This window comes from Tenebrio molitor, chromosome 1, assembly GCF_963966145.1.
Source record: "Tenebrio molitor chromosome 1, icTenMoli1.1, whole genome shotgun sequence".
Taxonomy (NCBI): domain Eukaryota; kingdom Metazoa; phylum Arthropoda; class Insecta; order Coleoptera; family Tenebrionidae; genus Tenebrio; species Tenebrio molitor.
The window spans coordinates 41,428,036-41,445,298 of record NC_091046.1 but is presented as its reverse complement, the minus strand read 5'-3'; the positions used below and the strand labels follow the sequence as shown (position 1 = coordinate 41,445,298).

General features: G+C 36.3%; 2 protein-coding genes across 9 annotated transcripts in view; both read right to left on the bottom strand.

Moving 5' to 3' along the window:
• Window positions 1-17,263, bottom strand: part of Liprin-gamma (liprin protein kazrin) — an 80,893-nt gene that overhangs the window by 49,729 nt on the left and 13,901 nt on the right. The gene's annotated exons all lie outside the window — the stretch shown is intronic.
• Window positions 1,481-2,129, bottom strand: LOC138141435 (10 kDa heat shock protein, mitochondrial-like). The gene has a single exon (XM_069062136.1). The coding sequence runs from the start codon at window positions 2,041-2,043 to the stop codon at window positions 1,732-1,734; it is 312 nt and encodes a 103-aa protein (XP_068918237.1). The 5' UTR covers window positions 2,044-2,129; the 3' UTR covers window positions 1,481-1,731.

Genomic DNA, 17,263 nt, shown 5'->3' with positions numbered 1-17,263 from the left:
CTAAGAAACTAAATTAATATTAGTTTTCCAAAATCCGAACAGAATCTCTACAAAATGGCAGGATGTAGCAGTTTTTCAAAACAATACGAATCTTCTCTGTTACACATTTATTTATTTCTAGAGGTATTGGTTTCTCTCATGGACTGTGACCTTGGAAATATCTGCGCGAAGGCGGAGCGATAAACCAGTGAAAAATCTGTAAATGAAAACTGAAAACGTTGACTACTTATTTTACGTGCAAAAAGAAGAGAGAAAGACGAAACGAACGTAACGAATGACGATGTTTTCCGATCGGTTTGTAGGGCCTAGTTGAGACCGATATTCGTCGTTTGCGCAAATGTGACTCATAACCCATGAGAAAATCCAACACCTCTACAAATACTTCTTTGAAAAATCATTCTCGTCGTCTTGAGCTTCACTCAGTTGCTTTCTCTTCTTCATAGACATTTTTCTCTTGCTCTTGATCTCCTTTTCTCGTTCATTTCTTGTCTCATTAATACAGTATCTTTTTTACTTCTCTTCTACTACTACCTATCATATTTCATCATTCTTTTCTCTGCGTAATTTCTTATTTTGATTCTCATTTAACACTTGCATCTTCCCTTTTATAATTATTGCTTCATAAATAATTTTCTCTAGATTTTTTGTTTAATACAGATGTCCCAAAATACATAAAAATTCCATTCCATGCTCATGCTCTTTCATTTTTCCTCAACAACGTACTGACAAGTTCTTCCCTTAATTTTGGGACACTCTGTATACCTGCTTATACTTATTACATCTCTTTCATCTTTGATAATATGAAAAATATTTCCCAAACATTTTTTTGGTTTAATTTTAGAAATCCTTTTACTTTAATGATTTCAATTTTCATTTGAAGCGTTGCAGGTTTGCTTCTTCCTTTGAAAAATTAATTCACATTTATTTACTAAACTTTCACTTCAGGACTCTAATTTACATGAAAGTGAAGACCAAAAAAGACTCGAGAAAGTTCGCTCCAGACTTCGAGGATTATAACGAGCCAACTACGAAAAAGTGATAGATCTGGAGAAGACCCCACGTATTAGCTTCCTTCAATCCTTTGTCGTCGAAAATTGAAAATAGAAGGTGTAGAGCAGATCTCTTAATGCGGATCATTCCTGGGAAGCTGTCGCCCTTCGCGTGAACCAGCTTACCATAATGACAGTCTCCATCAGGACCTTTTCCTCGAGAACAAACACCGGCAGCCCATCCATCTCTCGCCATATCCTGATCCCGGCTCATGACATTGTGTAATAAGCGACTGTTTGTGCGACTACATCCAGGGCGGGAACAGCCCCGTAAGTGTTGTAAATTAATTATATTTAATTCTGGCGATGAAGATAAGGGCGCACATTAAAATAATGGCCGCGCGCAGGTCTCTTGTAATAAAAGTTAATTACCACTTTCATCAGTCTTTTCATTAGTGGGACAAGGTGCACGTTTAATGAAACCGCTGAAAGCTGGATTGGAACGTTTATTCATCGATTTTAATAACATATTTGGTATTGTCACACGTGAAATATTGAAAAGCCATTAACGCACCCCACTATGACTAATGTGGCAATCAGTGAACTCCGAAAAAATAAACCGCGATAAATTACGGCGATGTGCACCGCTCGATTAATTATTTTTATTAACTCGGTCGTAATGGAAAGGTTAAATAGGGTGGGCGACGAGTCAAATTGCGTTATTTATGGCGTCGACTCGTTGCTACTCGTTTATTTTGGCCAAAATGTCGTACTCCCTGTAGAGGAAGTACTCCTGCTTGTCCTCGCAGGAGACTTTGGTGCCGCCGTAGTCCGGCAGCAGGACCGTATCGCCGACCTTGAGGCAGCAGGGCACGCTCTTGCCGTGGGTGGTGGTGGTTCCGGGGCCGACGGCGACCACGGTCCCCTTGTTGGTCTGGTTCTTCTGCCCCTCGGGGATCACGACGCCGCCCTTGGATTGCATGACCTGGTCCGCCTTCTTGACGAGCACGCGATTTAGCAGCGGAACCAGGTGTTTGGCGGCGGCCTGCGACATTCTCTCGCTCGCACAAAAGGACACTCGAACGCGGTGACGGATTCAAACGTCACTGTGCAGGAAAAAGTGATCGCGATCGCAGACGAGTTGATTTGCCAATTACTCATCGCAGTCGCGAATCGGAATCGTTTCGGTTCGAAAAGCGAAACGATTTGTTTGGGGCGGAATGCAATTTGCACAGACGCCACTTAATTGCGGCGACGGCTGCGGTTCTACCAATAATCGAAAATCGAGTTTCGCGGATAAGAAAGAGTGATCCTTGTTTGACTTAACGGGGAGGGCAAATGGATCCAATTAGTTGCAAGTCTCGAACAGAAATGCGTTTACGGGAAAATTAGACGAGCAAAAGGAAATAGACGGTGGATATCAGCAAAGCAAATGGGTGCCGGGGGCGGCACATTTCCGATATTCATTAGGTTACAACGGTGTGTTAAAAATTGTTTCGCTTTATAGGAAACGTTGCATGTCGAGCTGTGCTGAAGAGTGTTGCACGTGGCCTTTTGACAAGTGACAGTTTTTGATTTCAAATTTCTTCTAGAGTCGAATAAAGTTTGTTAACGCTAACAAACTATCGGGTTGAAGAGTCGATTGTGAACGCACCACGGGTCAGCTGTTTTTGCTTAAACTTAAAATAATTAGGAAATTTGAAGACCGCATCTTTAAAGAAACAAGATGTGAGGAACCACAACCGAGCGACCGCGCCACTTAAAAATCGGAGTCAAGGCGTGCTTACTACACCGCAATATACTCGGTACAGGTTTATCCTGCGTTGCTGATCTGACCTGGCCTCATGACATGTTGTGATGGAACTACGTGCAGAAGAGAATCAAGAACTTTCTAACAAACTTTGTTTGAAGAAAATCGATTCACTAGTTTTTGTATTAAGTGGATTCAAAGAGGGAACCAGACGGACAAAAATTATAAAAACTGCTAAAATGTCTTCTGTATCGTTTAAGTAAACCAAAAAGTCTCATTAAAAAAATATTGTAATAACAGACAGATACTTCATATAGATAATGATTAAAATCGATTAAATTACTACATATTACTTATTTGTATTTCTGCAAAAGGGAGAAGAGTAAAGCAACTCTGTAATAAAATCTCAATTATTGTAGGTTTTTCTGTGATTACAAATTTAGTCTTGGATAAGAATTAATTTCATTAAGGAAATATTCAAGACAGCAATAAATTGATTCATCGCAATATCCAGTAATTGAAGTAATTTGTTTTGCTTTCAGTTGATATCTAAAGAGTTTGTGACGTGTCCAGCCATACCTAATCACTTCACATTATGTACGACACAAAAGCATGATATTTTTGGTAATTTTATTCAGAATAGCATTTATTAACTTGTCCCGCAATAATCTTGTGCCTAAAATAACCACAGGATTTTTTTTTTAATTTTCAAAATTGTTTTATTTAAACAAATTGTAGTTATTGGCTAAAAATCAACTTTTTTGACTTCTAAGTTAATTTTATTATGTAATAAATGTCTCGACCAGTTGACTAGACATGTGCTCTATTATTGCAGAATAATAAATCATTCGCATAAATAAAAATAAGGTTGGTCCTAAAACGAAACCTTGATAAAGTTGAAACCTTGGATAAACTTGAAAACAAAATATACCTGAGAAAAATTTGCGTATGTAACGGCTGTTCAAAAATTTACACGTTTGGAGTCTTAAACTGACACGAAACTCAAATTCAAAAATGTACAGGCTACTCCAGTGAGACTGGTTTTTGAAAGCAGGGGAAACCCAATCAAAAGCTGTGCTCTGATTTAAAAACGTGAGCGAGTAATAATGACAGTAGATATATAATTTCTTAATTATGGTACCTATAATCTGTTTCAAAATCAAAAATCCACCAACACTGCATTCTACCTCGAAAATACAACCGACAACGTCGCCGACTTTTGTTTTTAGTGTCTGCAAGTGTCAGAAAAAAGTGGGGTTATGAAAGAAAACTGTTGGACAGTCGTTTTGGTTGTAGTTCATGGTGTTTTTTATTCTTATTTTATTATTTCACTCAAAAAGTATGATATGGTAGTTAAAACCTTTTTGTACATAATAATTATTTTGTGTTTCGTAAATAAACTCAACAGTTCAATGTCAAATTTTAGCGGGAGGTTGAGGCAACCCAAAAAAATTAAACTTTTTCTGGGGATTTCTTTTTTTCTGCCAACAACACAACAGGTAGTGGATTTTTGATTTTGAAACAGATTATAGTAGTTTAGAGAAAAATTTGAAATTATCGTAAGAGTACATTTTTAATTTACACAATTTTTGATCTTCAAAAATGTCTTTGATTACGACTGTATGTCATTTTATTGTCATGATATTAATTTATAACTGAATTAATTTCTAAAGGAAGTGGTGCTACCAAGCAAAAAAAAAATAAAAGAGAATATGGATGTAAAGTGTGCTGTTTCATTAGAACGCCAAAGCACTTCAATATCTTTCCACCAAGTGCATCCATGTCTAAGCAAACTCGTATGGGAAGCATACAAGAAATGTTTAATTCTTTCTGAAGCAAAATTTAGAAAATAACCGTTCAATGCTAGATTCCTCTAAAATAAACGGTGAAACACCCTCGTAAACACGTCCTTCATAAAATTTGCAATACGACTAATAAATACAACTTCCTGTCAACATAAGTAAAGCGTGGTCTTGCATGTAGGTCAAAATTATCCTAATTAGAATATAAACAGTAGTGCCTTAGTGTTTAACGTCAAGACTCTTGGAGATTTGAGCATTGTGATTAATGACCCTTTCACATGACAGGATTACATAATTATACAAATTGAGCTTGATTAATTTTAAAATAAATAATAAAATATGAAAATTATGTATGTCCAAGTGAAAAAAATTGGCACAGCTCCTATTTTTCCAAGAAACAAACAATTTTATAATAAGATATAAATATTTACATAAAGAATATAAAACTTGACACCAATAGGAAGCTTGAAAGTTCTTTAAGACAATCATATAATTCTCATATTTTCGCTGTCGTTTTAGTAGTCACAAAAAATGTAATACAGGGTATTTCACGAGTCATAATGAGCCCGACGGAATTGAAAATGCAACCCACAATACATTTGCACAGTTAACGTGAATATTTGTTTTTTGATTTAACAAACATAAAACATAGTTAGCTGTGCAGTTTCGTAAATTTTGACATAAACGTCATTCGCTTGGTTAAATGAAATTGAGAAAAAACGAAGAGTTTTTGGGAAAATGTCTATTCTCTGAGTAAACTTGCAACGGTAAAAATATTTTTATTACATTCGCCATAAATTAGGATCATGTCTGTTTTCTCATCGTTGGAAATGTTGGAATACATTTTATTCGTCGTTATTTTAACTTTCTTGTAAATGTCAGTTGTGACTAATAAAATCATTGGAAGCAAAGCCATCATGGATTCATAATTTCATTTTAAAACAATGCGATATTTAAAATATATTATATTCAGAATAAGTGGCATCGCGATAGGCGTTGGAAATTCAAATTTACGTTGGCAGCAAGACCCTTGCTAATAATACCCCGGTTTCGATGCTGTTGGTAACCTTCGTTTTTAATTTGGCCTTGATATTATCATTGGAATCGTTTTGTGTTTATTTTCTTGTTATAAGTATTTGGAATTTCCTTGTTTCATTTATGAAAAGTGTATTATTTGTCTGGGGGTTATCTCTGCTGTGGGTGAAAACCATGTCAAAATTATGTAACGCATAACCTCAGAATAAAGTAATGACGGTTTCACATGTTTACTAAATTTTTTGACACAGCATAAAGCCCACTTTAGAAAATCAACGCCTACCGCGATGCCACTTATTCTGAATTATACTATACCCACGTTAACTTTGGAAATGTATTGTGGGTTGCATTATCAATTCCGTCGAACTCATTATCACTCATGAAATACCCTGCATATTATTCATTTAAATCATTTCACTTGAACCCAACACTTCTAATCCTTTTAATTTTATGTTCGTTCGTGCTTTTCTTCGTACATGTTTTTTAGTTTTTGTTGCTTTCTATCCACCCTGATCCTGTATTCACAAAACAAATTTTAATTCCACGTTTTAAACGACAAATTTCCAATTAGCGTGCGGCAACAGAGCCCGACGTGATTAGATTTGCGTTTTTTGAAAAACCAAACAGTTTTTTACCAACCCACTCTCCATAATAATCCAATGAAAGCATGGCACTTATGATATTGCACGTGAATATTTTATGCGGCATTATAACTTTCGCCGTCCTAAAACGTCGACCGCGACATTTCATACCAAATCAGAGCCCATCAATTTTGACGTCACACGAACGTCACGTCCGAAATTTATCCGCTCCGCTGGATTTCGTACTTGCACCCACACCAATGACGCTCTTTCATACCAATAATGTTCAAATCGTTCGAAAACAATACATCGTTTGGAACCTGAATAAAATCCGCATTTATAACAGTCCTGAATATCAAGCGAAATCCTGGATGGAGGATATTGCCCAAATTTAATTTATCTGATAGTATCCTGTAGCCTGTCATGTGCACCCAGTTGGAAGTGTTATTTCATTTTTTCGACGTTGGCAATTCCCGGACAGACCCGGCGGAAGGGTTCGCTTTATGGGGAATAAATGGGAAGTCGATTTTTGGATTTCCTGTTGTCGGGATTTGGTCGCGATCGCCTCGGCCTAAGACAAATTTAGAAGTGAGTCCCGGCAAGCTCTTGATTAGTTTACGGATTCGGGACTAGCTGACCAGATATTTTCAAATAAGGGAAAAGGAAAGTGTGCTCATTTGTTCCCGTGCGTCCGGTGATTTACAAGGACACCATACGAAAGTCTGAGTGATCGCGTTTTACACTTAGAAAGCTCGTTGCATGACTAAAAGCTCAATCAAGCTCAATCGCTAAAAAGGAATAAATCATGTGCATACATAGTAATAAAGGATGTTGGATAATCTGGTAATCTTCACTAAATTAGAAAAAAAAATGAAATATTGCAAACGTTTCCATTTTTGCAGACAAGTTAACAAAATGAGAAAACTCTGCAATTGGTGGAGCAAACTTGATTTACTGTTTAGAAATGAAAATAAAATTAAAACTGTTTTACAACGGACGTTTGATAGATTTAAATCAAAATAAAAAAGATTGAAGAAATTGATTCTTATCAAAAGAGAACAGAATTTTCATGTTACAAAAATGTTTGGCTACCAGGTAATCCTTTAACATCAAATTTATTTAGACAAAGGGAAAATATAACGTAGTGAACACAAACTAAATAGATCAGTAAGATTGTTAATTTCACACGAACACAGCCATTTTTAGTGTTGACAACATAAAAATTAGAGCCTCATCTATCTTAATTTTCTCATCGATCGAACTAGGTAACAATTATAACGGGCGTTCAAATGAAACGTTCATCAAGTTGGCTATGACTTTTTGATGAAAGAGGATCGAGCGAAAAGGGATGATACCTTCTTTGACAGATGTCAGTGTTTTGCGAGTGTAACGTCTTTTTGTGGGTTGAGTTTCGTTTTCTGTGGAATTATAATAAATCAATTGCTTTTACAAGTAAACAACATTCGCTTTTTCTATCTCACGATGATTTTCATGAATTTTTTGATGACTTTTTCGTATGACGTTATCTAAAAAATTGTGTTTTTCAAACATCTGTCGCAAATTTGTAGACCTACAGTAAAAATGTTAATGCTTGAAGGATATATTTCAAATTTTACCTGCGCTAGGTACTACTTTCTCTACGTAGAATTTAGTGATTTTTATGTCAACCAATCTCTCGCTGGACCAAACATGAAGCCAGAGACACATTCTGCTCTAATTATAAACCCTTTGGGTAACCTGGTAGTCACATTACATATAAAATAAATTTAGTCAAAAATATCACTTCTTAACGTGGTCCTAACCTAGCTTTTGTCATTGACCTTCTAAGACATACTTCACAATGTTGTGAAAAATTCAAAGGCTACTTGATAAACTTTTCAATTGAACACTCGATATTATCAAAATGTGTTGTTAGAAGCATTGGCATTTATAGCATGGAAGTTTCATATTTCTAAGTAATAACTAAGAAAGTGCTAAGACAATTTCTTAATAATTATACCCACAAAATTTTACAAAAATATTTATCGACTCCTTGGGTTGTTTTAAAATGATTTGATAAAAATTCATTGCGAAATTCTTGCGAGATTGGACGAACAATACAGTCATTGCAACTGAAACGTCGATATTTCAGACGTTCTATTGTGGCTTCAATTTCATATTCCTCCAGTTACTGATCCAGCAGTAAAGTTACTCGAAGAAAGTAATTAGATATGTGCTGTTGTACTATATTTTCAGCAGTTAGGGTACCGTTACGAGATTACATTTGTTACCTTCGATAATTTGCTCGTTAGTCTAAGTATCCAGGTCTGACTAACAAGGAAGATTACCTCACTATACTTCCCGAGCTGAAGTCAATTTTTGTATACATATCTTGTATACGGCTTCAGAAAAAAAAATCACAAAAAATCAGCTGATGAGATGCGTGTTTAGAAAACGAAATTACTTCTTGTGATACATTTGTACTTGTTTGGTGCCACTGAAGAGGTAGCCGGTTTTGTTTGACAGTTGACAGGGAAAAAACGGGTAACGGAGACAGAAGACGCACTGCTATTCAAGAATGTTTGTAAATTGTTCATGTTTTGTTTAAACAAACTTGTTACGCTGCGACAAATCTGCATTCCCCAATGATGAGGTTATAACATTTCCGAAAAGTTTTTCTTTTAGTCTTCGGTTATATTTCGAAAACATTATTTTCATAAGGTGAGCGAAAGTGAAGTGAACGAAAGAGGAAAACATTTGGTACAACACAGATAAGATTTTGATTAACTTGAATTCATCACATTTGCAAGTGCCAAAAGGCAAACTTTTTGGAAAAACCACTCGTTTTTTGCCAAATGCAATGATGAAAGTCGTTTTTGCCAAACCTACAGCAGATTTTGGAATGGACAAAAAAATTAAATAAACAAATGAAATTACATAATTAATTGGTCTCATTTTTTTGAAACCTGAATTTAATCACTCTTTCTAACGTGATTCTCTAAAAACACTTCTTCATCACTGGGATGAATTAAAAATCTGACCTCGATGATTTGCAATAAATCAACTCCTTCTGTAGCTTTTGGTGTGAACTCACACCTTGTTTTTCTCATTCAATTGTTCAATTCAATATTTATACTAATTAAACACATCAAACCATTAACGGCAGTCGAATTAAGTCATTAAGAAATTCCTAACTGTAGTTACCAACTAATGGTAGATATAATTTTTGGTTTTAATATTAAAAATAAGTAAAACCATGAACAGTTCAAATTTTCCCGTTTTCAAATCACGGCCTGGATGCAATTGCGTTTTGAAATTTGAAAATGCAATCTAGAAAGTCTAAAACATTGAGTAAGATTGTTTAAAATGGTTATTTCCATGAAAAGGCATCAGAGTAAGCACACTTGCCTTTACTAATATTTCCTGTATAAACAGTTTATCTTATCTTCACTAGTTGGGTCTCGTTTTTATTTCTAATTCTAAGGAAATTATTCCCGAGGATATCCTCGAAGAGGCTAAAGAAGAGTTTGAAACGGAACACGACTTATTTAAAAAAAAAATGAATAAAGAGAAAAAAATTACAGAAAATGTAAAATCAGATTTCTTGTTGAAAATAACGATTATTTTGTATTAACTTTTGACAAGAAAATACTACATAGTTTTCTCGATTTGGTTGTAGGTCGTAAAATTGTATTGCACATTATGAGCGATTAACGAGCACAATGGTTGTGTTTGAAAAGGTTGGGAAGCGGCGCGTGCCTAAAATATTGCCTACTAGTGGTAAACTAGGACTTTTAAGCCCCGCAAGATCTTTTAACTTAAAGTACCATAAAATTTTACGACCTACAACAAAATTGAGAATACTGTACTTTCGACACTAAAACAAGAGAGGAAGTGCGTACTTTCCCTTTTCATCAGCAAGAAATGAATTTACAAAAATTTCTTGGTCGTTTAGCAAAAGGAATACCACAGAAGGAAAGACATTTAAAAACAAATTTTTTGACTTTTGCTCAAATCCTTTTGATTTCATGGTCTGATGGCCGCGGCATCTTGAGAATGTCTCAATTTAGACGTTTACTTTTTCGGTTCGGCGCCTCTTGACAGAGACATTTCATTTGTCACACTTTCGTTAAATTTGAATTCGTGCCTACTCAGTCAACGGAAACATCTCCAGACTGCATTTACCTCAACGTAATCAACAACAATTGCAATAATCGAAATTATCAATCACCTTTTCCGTTACTCATTCATTTCCATCTCACTGACACCAAATTATGACGTTGGGTGAAACAATGCTCAATTACCACACCGCCCAAGCAATCCGATATAATCATTCCAGCACTCGAAACGTCACTAGAACACGATTTTAAAAATCTGTTTAAAATTCGATTGATAAAATTCAAAACGTTGTATTTCGCGTTTTTAAAATGGCATGTCAACGAAAAGCAGCCGGTTTCTGTCGTGATTTGTATTCCGAAGAGCGGAATCGCCGTATTTGTGTTATTATACGCATTTTCTTACGTGCGTGCGGATTTGACGTTTAAATAATGGAGGAACGCAGGTAAAGGGAGTGAATTAATGTCAGTCACACACATACAGGAAATGGACCATTTATGAATATATAGTTGCTTATTTGAATAGCGTATGTGTCCGCACAATGCGTTTACACTAACGAAAGCGCTCCAAGCGATTATTACAAAGGCGGTAATTGTTCAGTTGCAAAAAGGTGCACGTTGTACTTACTGGGAATTTCTTCCGTCGGAAATTAACCACTTCAAACGACCGACAATGAAGTTATTTCGCACTTTTTGCCATAATCATGCTAATCCTAAGTGAAAAGTGTCCCGCCTTAAATTGCTTTAAACACACTATTAGTCAGCGTCGCAAGTGCGGGTCATTATTCAATGTTGACTTTGGGAGTTTTCCTGATGTTATCGGGTTTGCCGTCAAAAAGGTGTTTGCTTTCATTCTTTCAGTTTGCGGGAATAAATTCGCCGAGGACGTTATGGAAATCAGGTGAATTTATGAGGACCCAAAAAATTGAAACTATTTTAAGGTGAGCGGTCGTCACGACTCTGTATTTTGGATGAGGGCTTCGCATTAGTTATTACATTTAAATAAATTGTTTAATATTCATATCCGCAAACAAAGCGTGGAAGAATTTCTTGACGATATGTTGTAAATTCCAAGTTCCGGTCTGGCCATATTTAACACTTCCTTCACTATATTCATTGATGGACGCAATAGCGAGTTGTCACTAATTTTTAATTCAAAAGTAAGAACCACAAGAAATACCAAGCGCTAAAATGTAGTTTACGGAAACTCTTCCTTTTCTGCAATAGTCTGGGATTTCGACCAAGTTGCATACACTATGTGGTTTACGAACGGTTCCTATATGAATGAGCCACCGTTACTAACATTTGACAGTGCCGCTGTCCTGTAGGTTTGGTCCCACAGTACTATGTATTATAAATCACTAACTCAAAATTAGGTTATGTGGATCTTAGTATGTCGCAATACAGGGCTTTCATAAATGATTCATGGATCAGGTGTGCTGCGACTCCATGAAACAAAACCTTCTTGTGACACGAATCATTTATGAAAGCCCTGTATGCAGTAACGTAATGCGGCGCCACATACGATGATTTTATTTTTCACAGCCCCTCTTGATCGTACATTTTTAAAACATGCAATATTATTAACCCTTGCAAAGAAGGGTTATTACCAAAGGATTATTTAGGGGAGTAAAATGTTTTTTCAGTTAACGAGGTTTGGACGAAAACTTTTAAACCCTCGCTCTGAAATTAGAAATTTGGCGGAACAACAAATTAGAATGAACTCTGTGCTACGCTTTGATCAATATTGCCGTGAAGAATGTGTGCTTCCGGTAGAAATTTTTTATTGCAACTGTTGTCGACAAAACTGAATTTTACAATAAATAATTAGGAAATGTGACAAACAATATGCAAATAAAATCCTACGCTTTCCTAAACGCAAAATTCCATTTTGTAAAATAATTTTTGAACTCACTACCTTCAAAATGACATTTCGCGACCGCATAGTAGTGCGCGAAATCGATGTTCGCGCACTACTATGCGGTCGCAGGCAATTTCGCGCACTAGTGCTTCAAAATCATCCAAACAGCATTCGCCTTTTTGAGCATTCTAAAAATAATTAATCTATCAAAATATTTATTTCAATTATTTTTGACATTTACTTGACAACTTTCAAGTTAGCAGGTTATAATTCAAAATGTTTCAAAGAGAACATAAAATTTTTATTATAAAATCATCTACAGTAATGGAAATCGTGGTGAAAATGGTAATTGGGTTTATTTGCCTCGTTTATGTTTAAATGAGTTCCGTGACAGATTAGCGATACTTTGAAGTACAATAAAAACTACGGCCAGTGGAAGTAAATACATAATTCTATAGATGATTTTTACATTTCATTGCTATCGCGATCCAAAGACGTTTTGATCATAGATACAATCAATATATGTACATATGTACAATTTTGATTTGACTGCATGTTGTATCGAGCGTTCAAAAAAACAAGCAATCTCTAGTCGCTCTCTTTTTCTAACGCAAGTATGCTTTGACATATCCTCAGAGACATAACCTCAATTTGCTCATTACTCGTCAGTCTCCAGAATAAAAACACAAACAACGCAAACAGTGAGGTTAGATTTAAACAGCTGATCCGTGATGTGTTCACAATCGACTCCTCAACGCCTGCTTTGAGAATAAAATTAAATGGACACCCGATATATTCTGTTCTTGTAAAATCAAAATCGTTATAAGTGTATTGTTGTTAGAAATGATTCAAAACTAAAGAAGTTCTTTAACTGTGCTAATAATAACTTTTTAGACGCCAAATATTTTTTGAAAAGTCTATTCCCAATTGGCAAATTTCTCTTGGATCCAAGAAAGTAACCCGATTTCTGAAATATCCCAGTGCTAATCTATTTAGCTACTTTTTAACGAAGAGCTGCCCATACTCTGTCACTTTCTTTATTGAACGATTGCTCTCTGGTGAAAAGTTTCTTGTCTAGTGCTTCATATCTATCATATCAAACAACATACGAGCTTTCTTTCTTTTGGTCAATATTCCAAGCTTGCAGGACTTAAACGACAACCTTCCCAACACATTTTCGCGTTACTCCACTTTCCGGAGACAGTTTCCTCTGTTTACACGAGAGCCGTTGTTTGATGATTTGAGGTCACGAAGCGTCATTCTTCTTCCGTGACGATCCCCACTGATCTAACTCTCGACATCATTTAATTACATCACCAACAGTTTGTTTAGATGCATCACCAAAACAAACTATTGTGCACTGTCGTGTTCTTGCATTAAACAGCTCACTTATGGAAAGGCCCAATTCTGATCCTTCGCCTGATACACTAAATATCTTCCAAGATTAATTTACACTTTTACTCAAAAATAGCAGCACATCGGCGCGGAAAATATCCAAGGAATTATCTCTCCTCCAGGCAGATTTCCTCGCGAAGAGATGCAATAAATACTCCCACACAAATCTGAACAAACATCTCAAATATTTCTTGTTCACCGACGTAACTCCAAATATCATATCGACTGATAACATCACATCTAACTCCGCAATCCGTTTATTCTTGCTTCTTTAACGCTTCCATTCGGTCCCTGCGACACTTTTCATTTTCACCAGTATTGTTTACCAATTTCCCATTTCCTCTCTTAATTCTGTTTAACTTATCGATTGCCTCTTGAATTACAACCACTCATTCGTTTACACATCACACCCGCAACACTTTTACAAAAAATCTCCGCCACGACTTAACTTCCAAAGCCTTTTCTTGTTAGCACAAAGACATCAGTTGTGTATGACCTCACATCCGCTTCCTCAACTTTGAGGTTCCAAGTTTAAGCACATAAGAACGCTAAGACAAGTCTTGCGGTAGTTGGTCACGTTCCTGTTCTAATTCCACTTTGTCATCCCTCGGGCGCCATTTTTATCCCTCAATAATCTCTCCGACATCATTTTAATTGCAACAGTTGTGTAAAAAATTTGCACGGCGAGATAGCGATGCAAATTTTGACAGTTGCCTTGAAAGGTGTTGCGGTAGTGGTAGTGTCACGTGACGACTCAGTTACTACCTTGAAGAATTTACATTAGTTCTGTCGATAACTGTACCTCCGTGATGAATCCTCGGAGAAGCTCGCCGTTTTAAAACGCGAACAAAACGTACGGTTTTCATTATTTCGATGTCCCCGGCCTCCGTTTATTTGTTACTTTTGCTCCCTTATTTCAAGGGTGTCACGTTGTGTTGTGTGATTTATGCGGGTGGTTTACTCGCATATCTTTATTCATAACTGTCACATCCTTGTCCTTTATTTTCATTTCTCTTTGTTAGTCGCTCGAATTTATATTCATCCACCAACTGGATACACTTTTCATTCAATTCCGCATCTGTAAGAATTTAGAGTGGGGCGTATAAAATTGAATAAAGTGCGCCGGCCAAAAAATTAATGCCCTGGAGAAAATAAATATTCAAGTGAATGTGGCGGTATGTTGTGCAAATATGAAAGTCTGATAAAAAGAATCGTAAAAGTTCCGCCAGCGGCGCTATCGAAGTTGTGCAGGCTCCGGGCCAATTTTTCCGGAGTTTGCAAGACTTTCGGGCCCGTAATTAACGAAAACAAAACGCGCCGAAACTTGGCAATTATGTTGTTGCCGTGCAGATCGGCAAATAAAATAAAATTTCGTAAACTTATTTTTGCAGCGGGAGCGGCCTTTGATTAAAATTTAAATTAACTCGGCCCGCACAGAGGCGTCCCAGGAGGAACTGCCCAGGGACGACTTTATTACGGCCGGGCGCAAAGAAGTGCCACATGCAGAAAACACCCGACGGATCGATCGTCGCGATTTTTTCATCTTCGATTCGTTTTCATTTCCCTTTTGATGAACCTTCAAACAGAAACGGGGAAATCTATTTTATCTGAACCGCTTCCGCGTTATTTCTGGTCAGGTCTTCCAGTGTTTAATTTCGAAAGTGTGTGGGGCAAGCTCTTCTTAATGTAATTTTGCAGTTTGAATGTAGGCTCACGAACGGCTCTTATTGCTTGTCATAAAAACGTGACACTAACAATCTCGCTTTGCATTAAAAAATTCTTGCAGCGGCGATTTGGTAACATCTACGCGGTGGAGGTTTTCGACCAAATGGAAAACGCCACAGATTTGTTTTCCGCCCACACAGAATTTTCCTCAAAGCGTTCCATCGGAAAGAATGCATAATTTAGCAGTGTATTAATGTATTTATTCTTTTTTGTTGCGTTGGGAATTATTAATATTTCCAATTTAAATTTTATTGTTTTATAACGATACAAAACACCATTGTATAAAAATTTAATTAACCATACATGTTACCCAATTTAAATGTCTCAAAAGAACACTACCATATCGCTCAAATAATTATTAAAGTAAATATGGCATTCACGTAAATCGCGAAATAATACTTCGTTGGACGATAAAGTTTCATTTTTGAACAAATCTCCCATAAAATTTAACCTTCACATAATTTTTATAAACAAAATAATGTATTATTCAACAAGCGTGTAATGATTCCATAAAATAAAAACTTCACGTTACTTTTGTATACAAAATAGTTTATTATTCAACGAGGGTGTGTAATGATGGCTATTACGCATGAGGTGCAGTTCGCGGCACGAGGCGTAGGCTGTAATCATCTGAGAGAGTTGTAGCCATTACACGCGAGTACAATAAGATACTTTTTGTACGAGTATAAATTTCATCATACTCACTATCAAAATTCACGTATTACTTATTTTTAATAAAAAACCAATACTTACAAATTGATATTAAAAAAATATATATGACGCGAACACTACGCTGTATCAGGAAATTTATAATTAATTTCATTTTGCATTTGTTCAAATGACAAACTGTGCCGGAAAGATATTCTCGCATAAACAAGTAGCTTTTGAAATTTCCAACTGTTTGAGGAAAGAAAAATATTGATAGATCAGGTAGAACCAGGAGCTGTGTTCATTTATTTTGTCAACATGGCTACTTCAACCATCCCTTAATACCTTCAAAGCGGTTTTTTGACTCTCCAGTTTCAATAAAGCTGTTAAAGAGGCACGTGTGTCACATCACTGCTTTGTCTCGACTAAAAAGAAGCAAAATATCATTGTCGAGTATTTTTTATCGATCCAATCGGCGCCCCTGCAATAAAAAGCAACACCCTTGACGAAACCCAACACCCCAAAACTATGCAAGAGAAATTAATATCAAAAAGGGTACAATCCAATCATGTTGGTCGCTCATGTGTGATGGAGTATCTGTGAGATATTGTCGCCTTTTGAAAACAAGTAAATGGCAAGTCTCCAGTTTCAGCTTGCGATAATTTGAAAAATTCAGATTGTTTGAAACGAGCACTGGTCTTGTTATTTGCATATTAAACTGTTCTTGAGTTTCGAGACGAGAGCAAAGTTAAATTGTATTGTTTGTGCGAATCGTTGCAAATAACGGTAAATTTCAATCAGACTGGAGTGGCCCACGGTTTCCTCATTTAAGCAATTTCGAAATTTACGATCGCAATTTAAAAAATGGCACGGCTTATTAGGGAGGCAAAGTAAACGAGGCACAAATTGAAATTGTTCTTTTTCTTTAGTCCTCGAGGTATTCGGTCATATCTCTGCGATAATTACGAAGTTGGGAAGTCGGTCGAGGCCTGGTGGGACCAGACGGTTTAACTTTGGCACTCAGATTAAATCAATGAGGAGACAACAACAGTGATTATTCTTGAAAGACATAATGATACAATCGGTGACAGTATGTGCTATGGCGTGATTCCAGCCAGTCTGGCTTTATCCTGCCCAGACCTCTGCTTATTTATGTATGGAAGGGATTGTGAAAATCACAATGGAATAGGTAGGAACCGCCTAATGATTATTTTCGTTGGGTTATTGTAATTTATGTTATTGATCGGTGTAATTTATTTTGTTTGTCGACACCAATTTCACTTAATCAGGCTGTTCGACGCGGTTTTTCGTTATAATAGTTATAAACCAAATATGTACTCAGACTGCGACGATGATGTGGGATATCGATTGGGTTAATTGAAA

What these genes read in the sequence shown, in the direction of transcription:
- LOC138141435 (XM_069062136.1), bottom strand. Translation starts at nt 2,043, where the DNA reads ATGTCGCAGGCCGCCGCCAAACACCTGGTTCCGCTGCTAAATCGCGTG.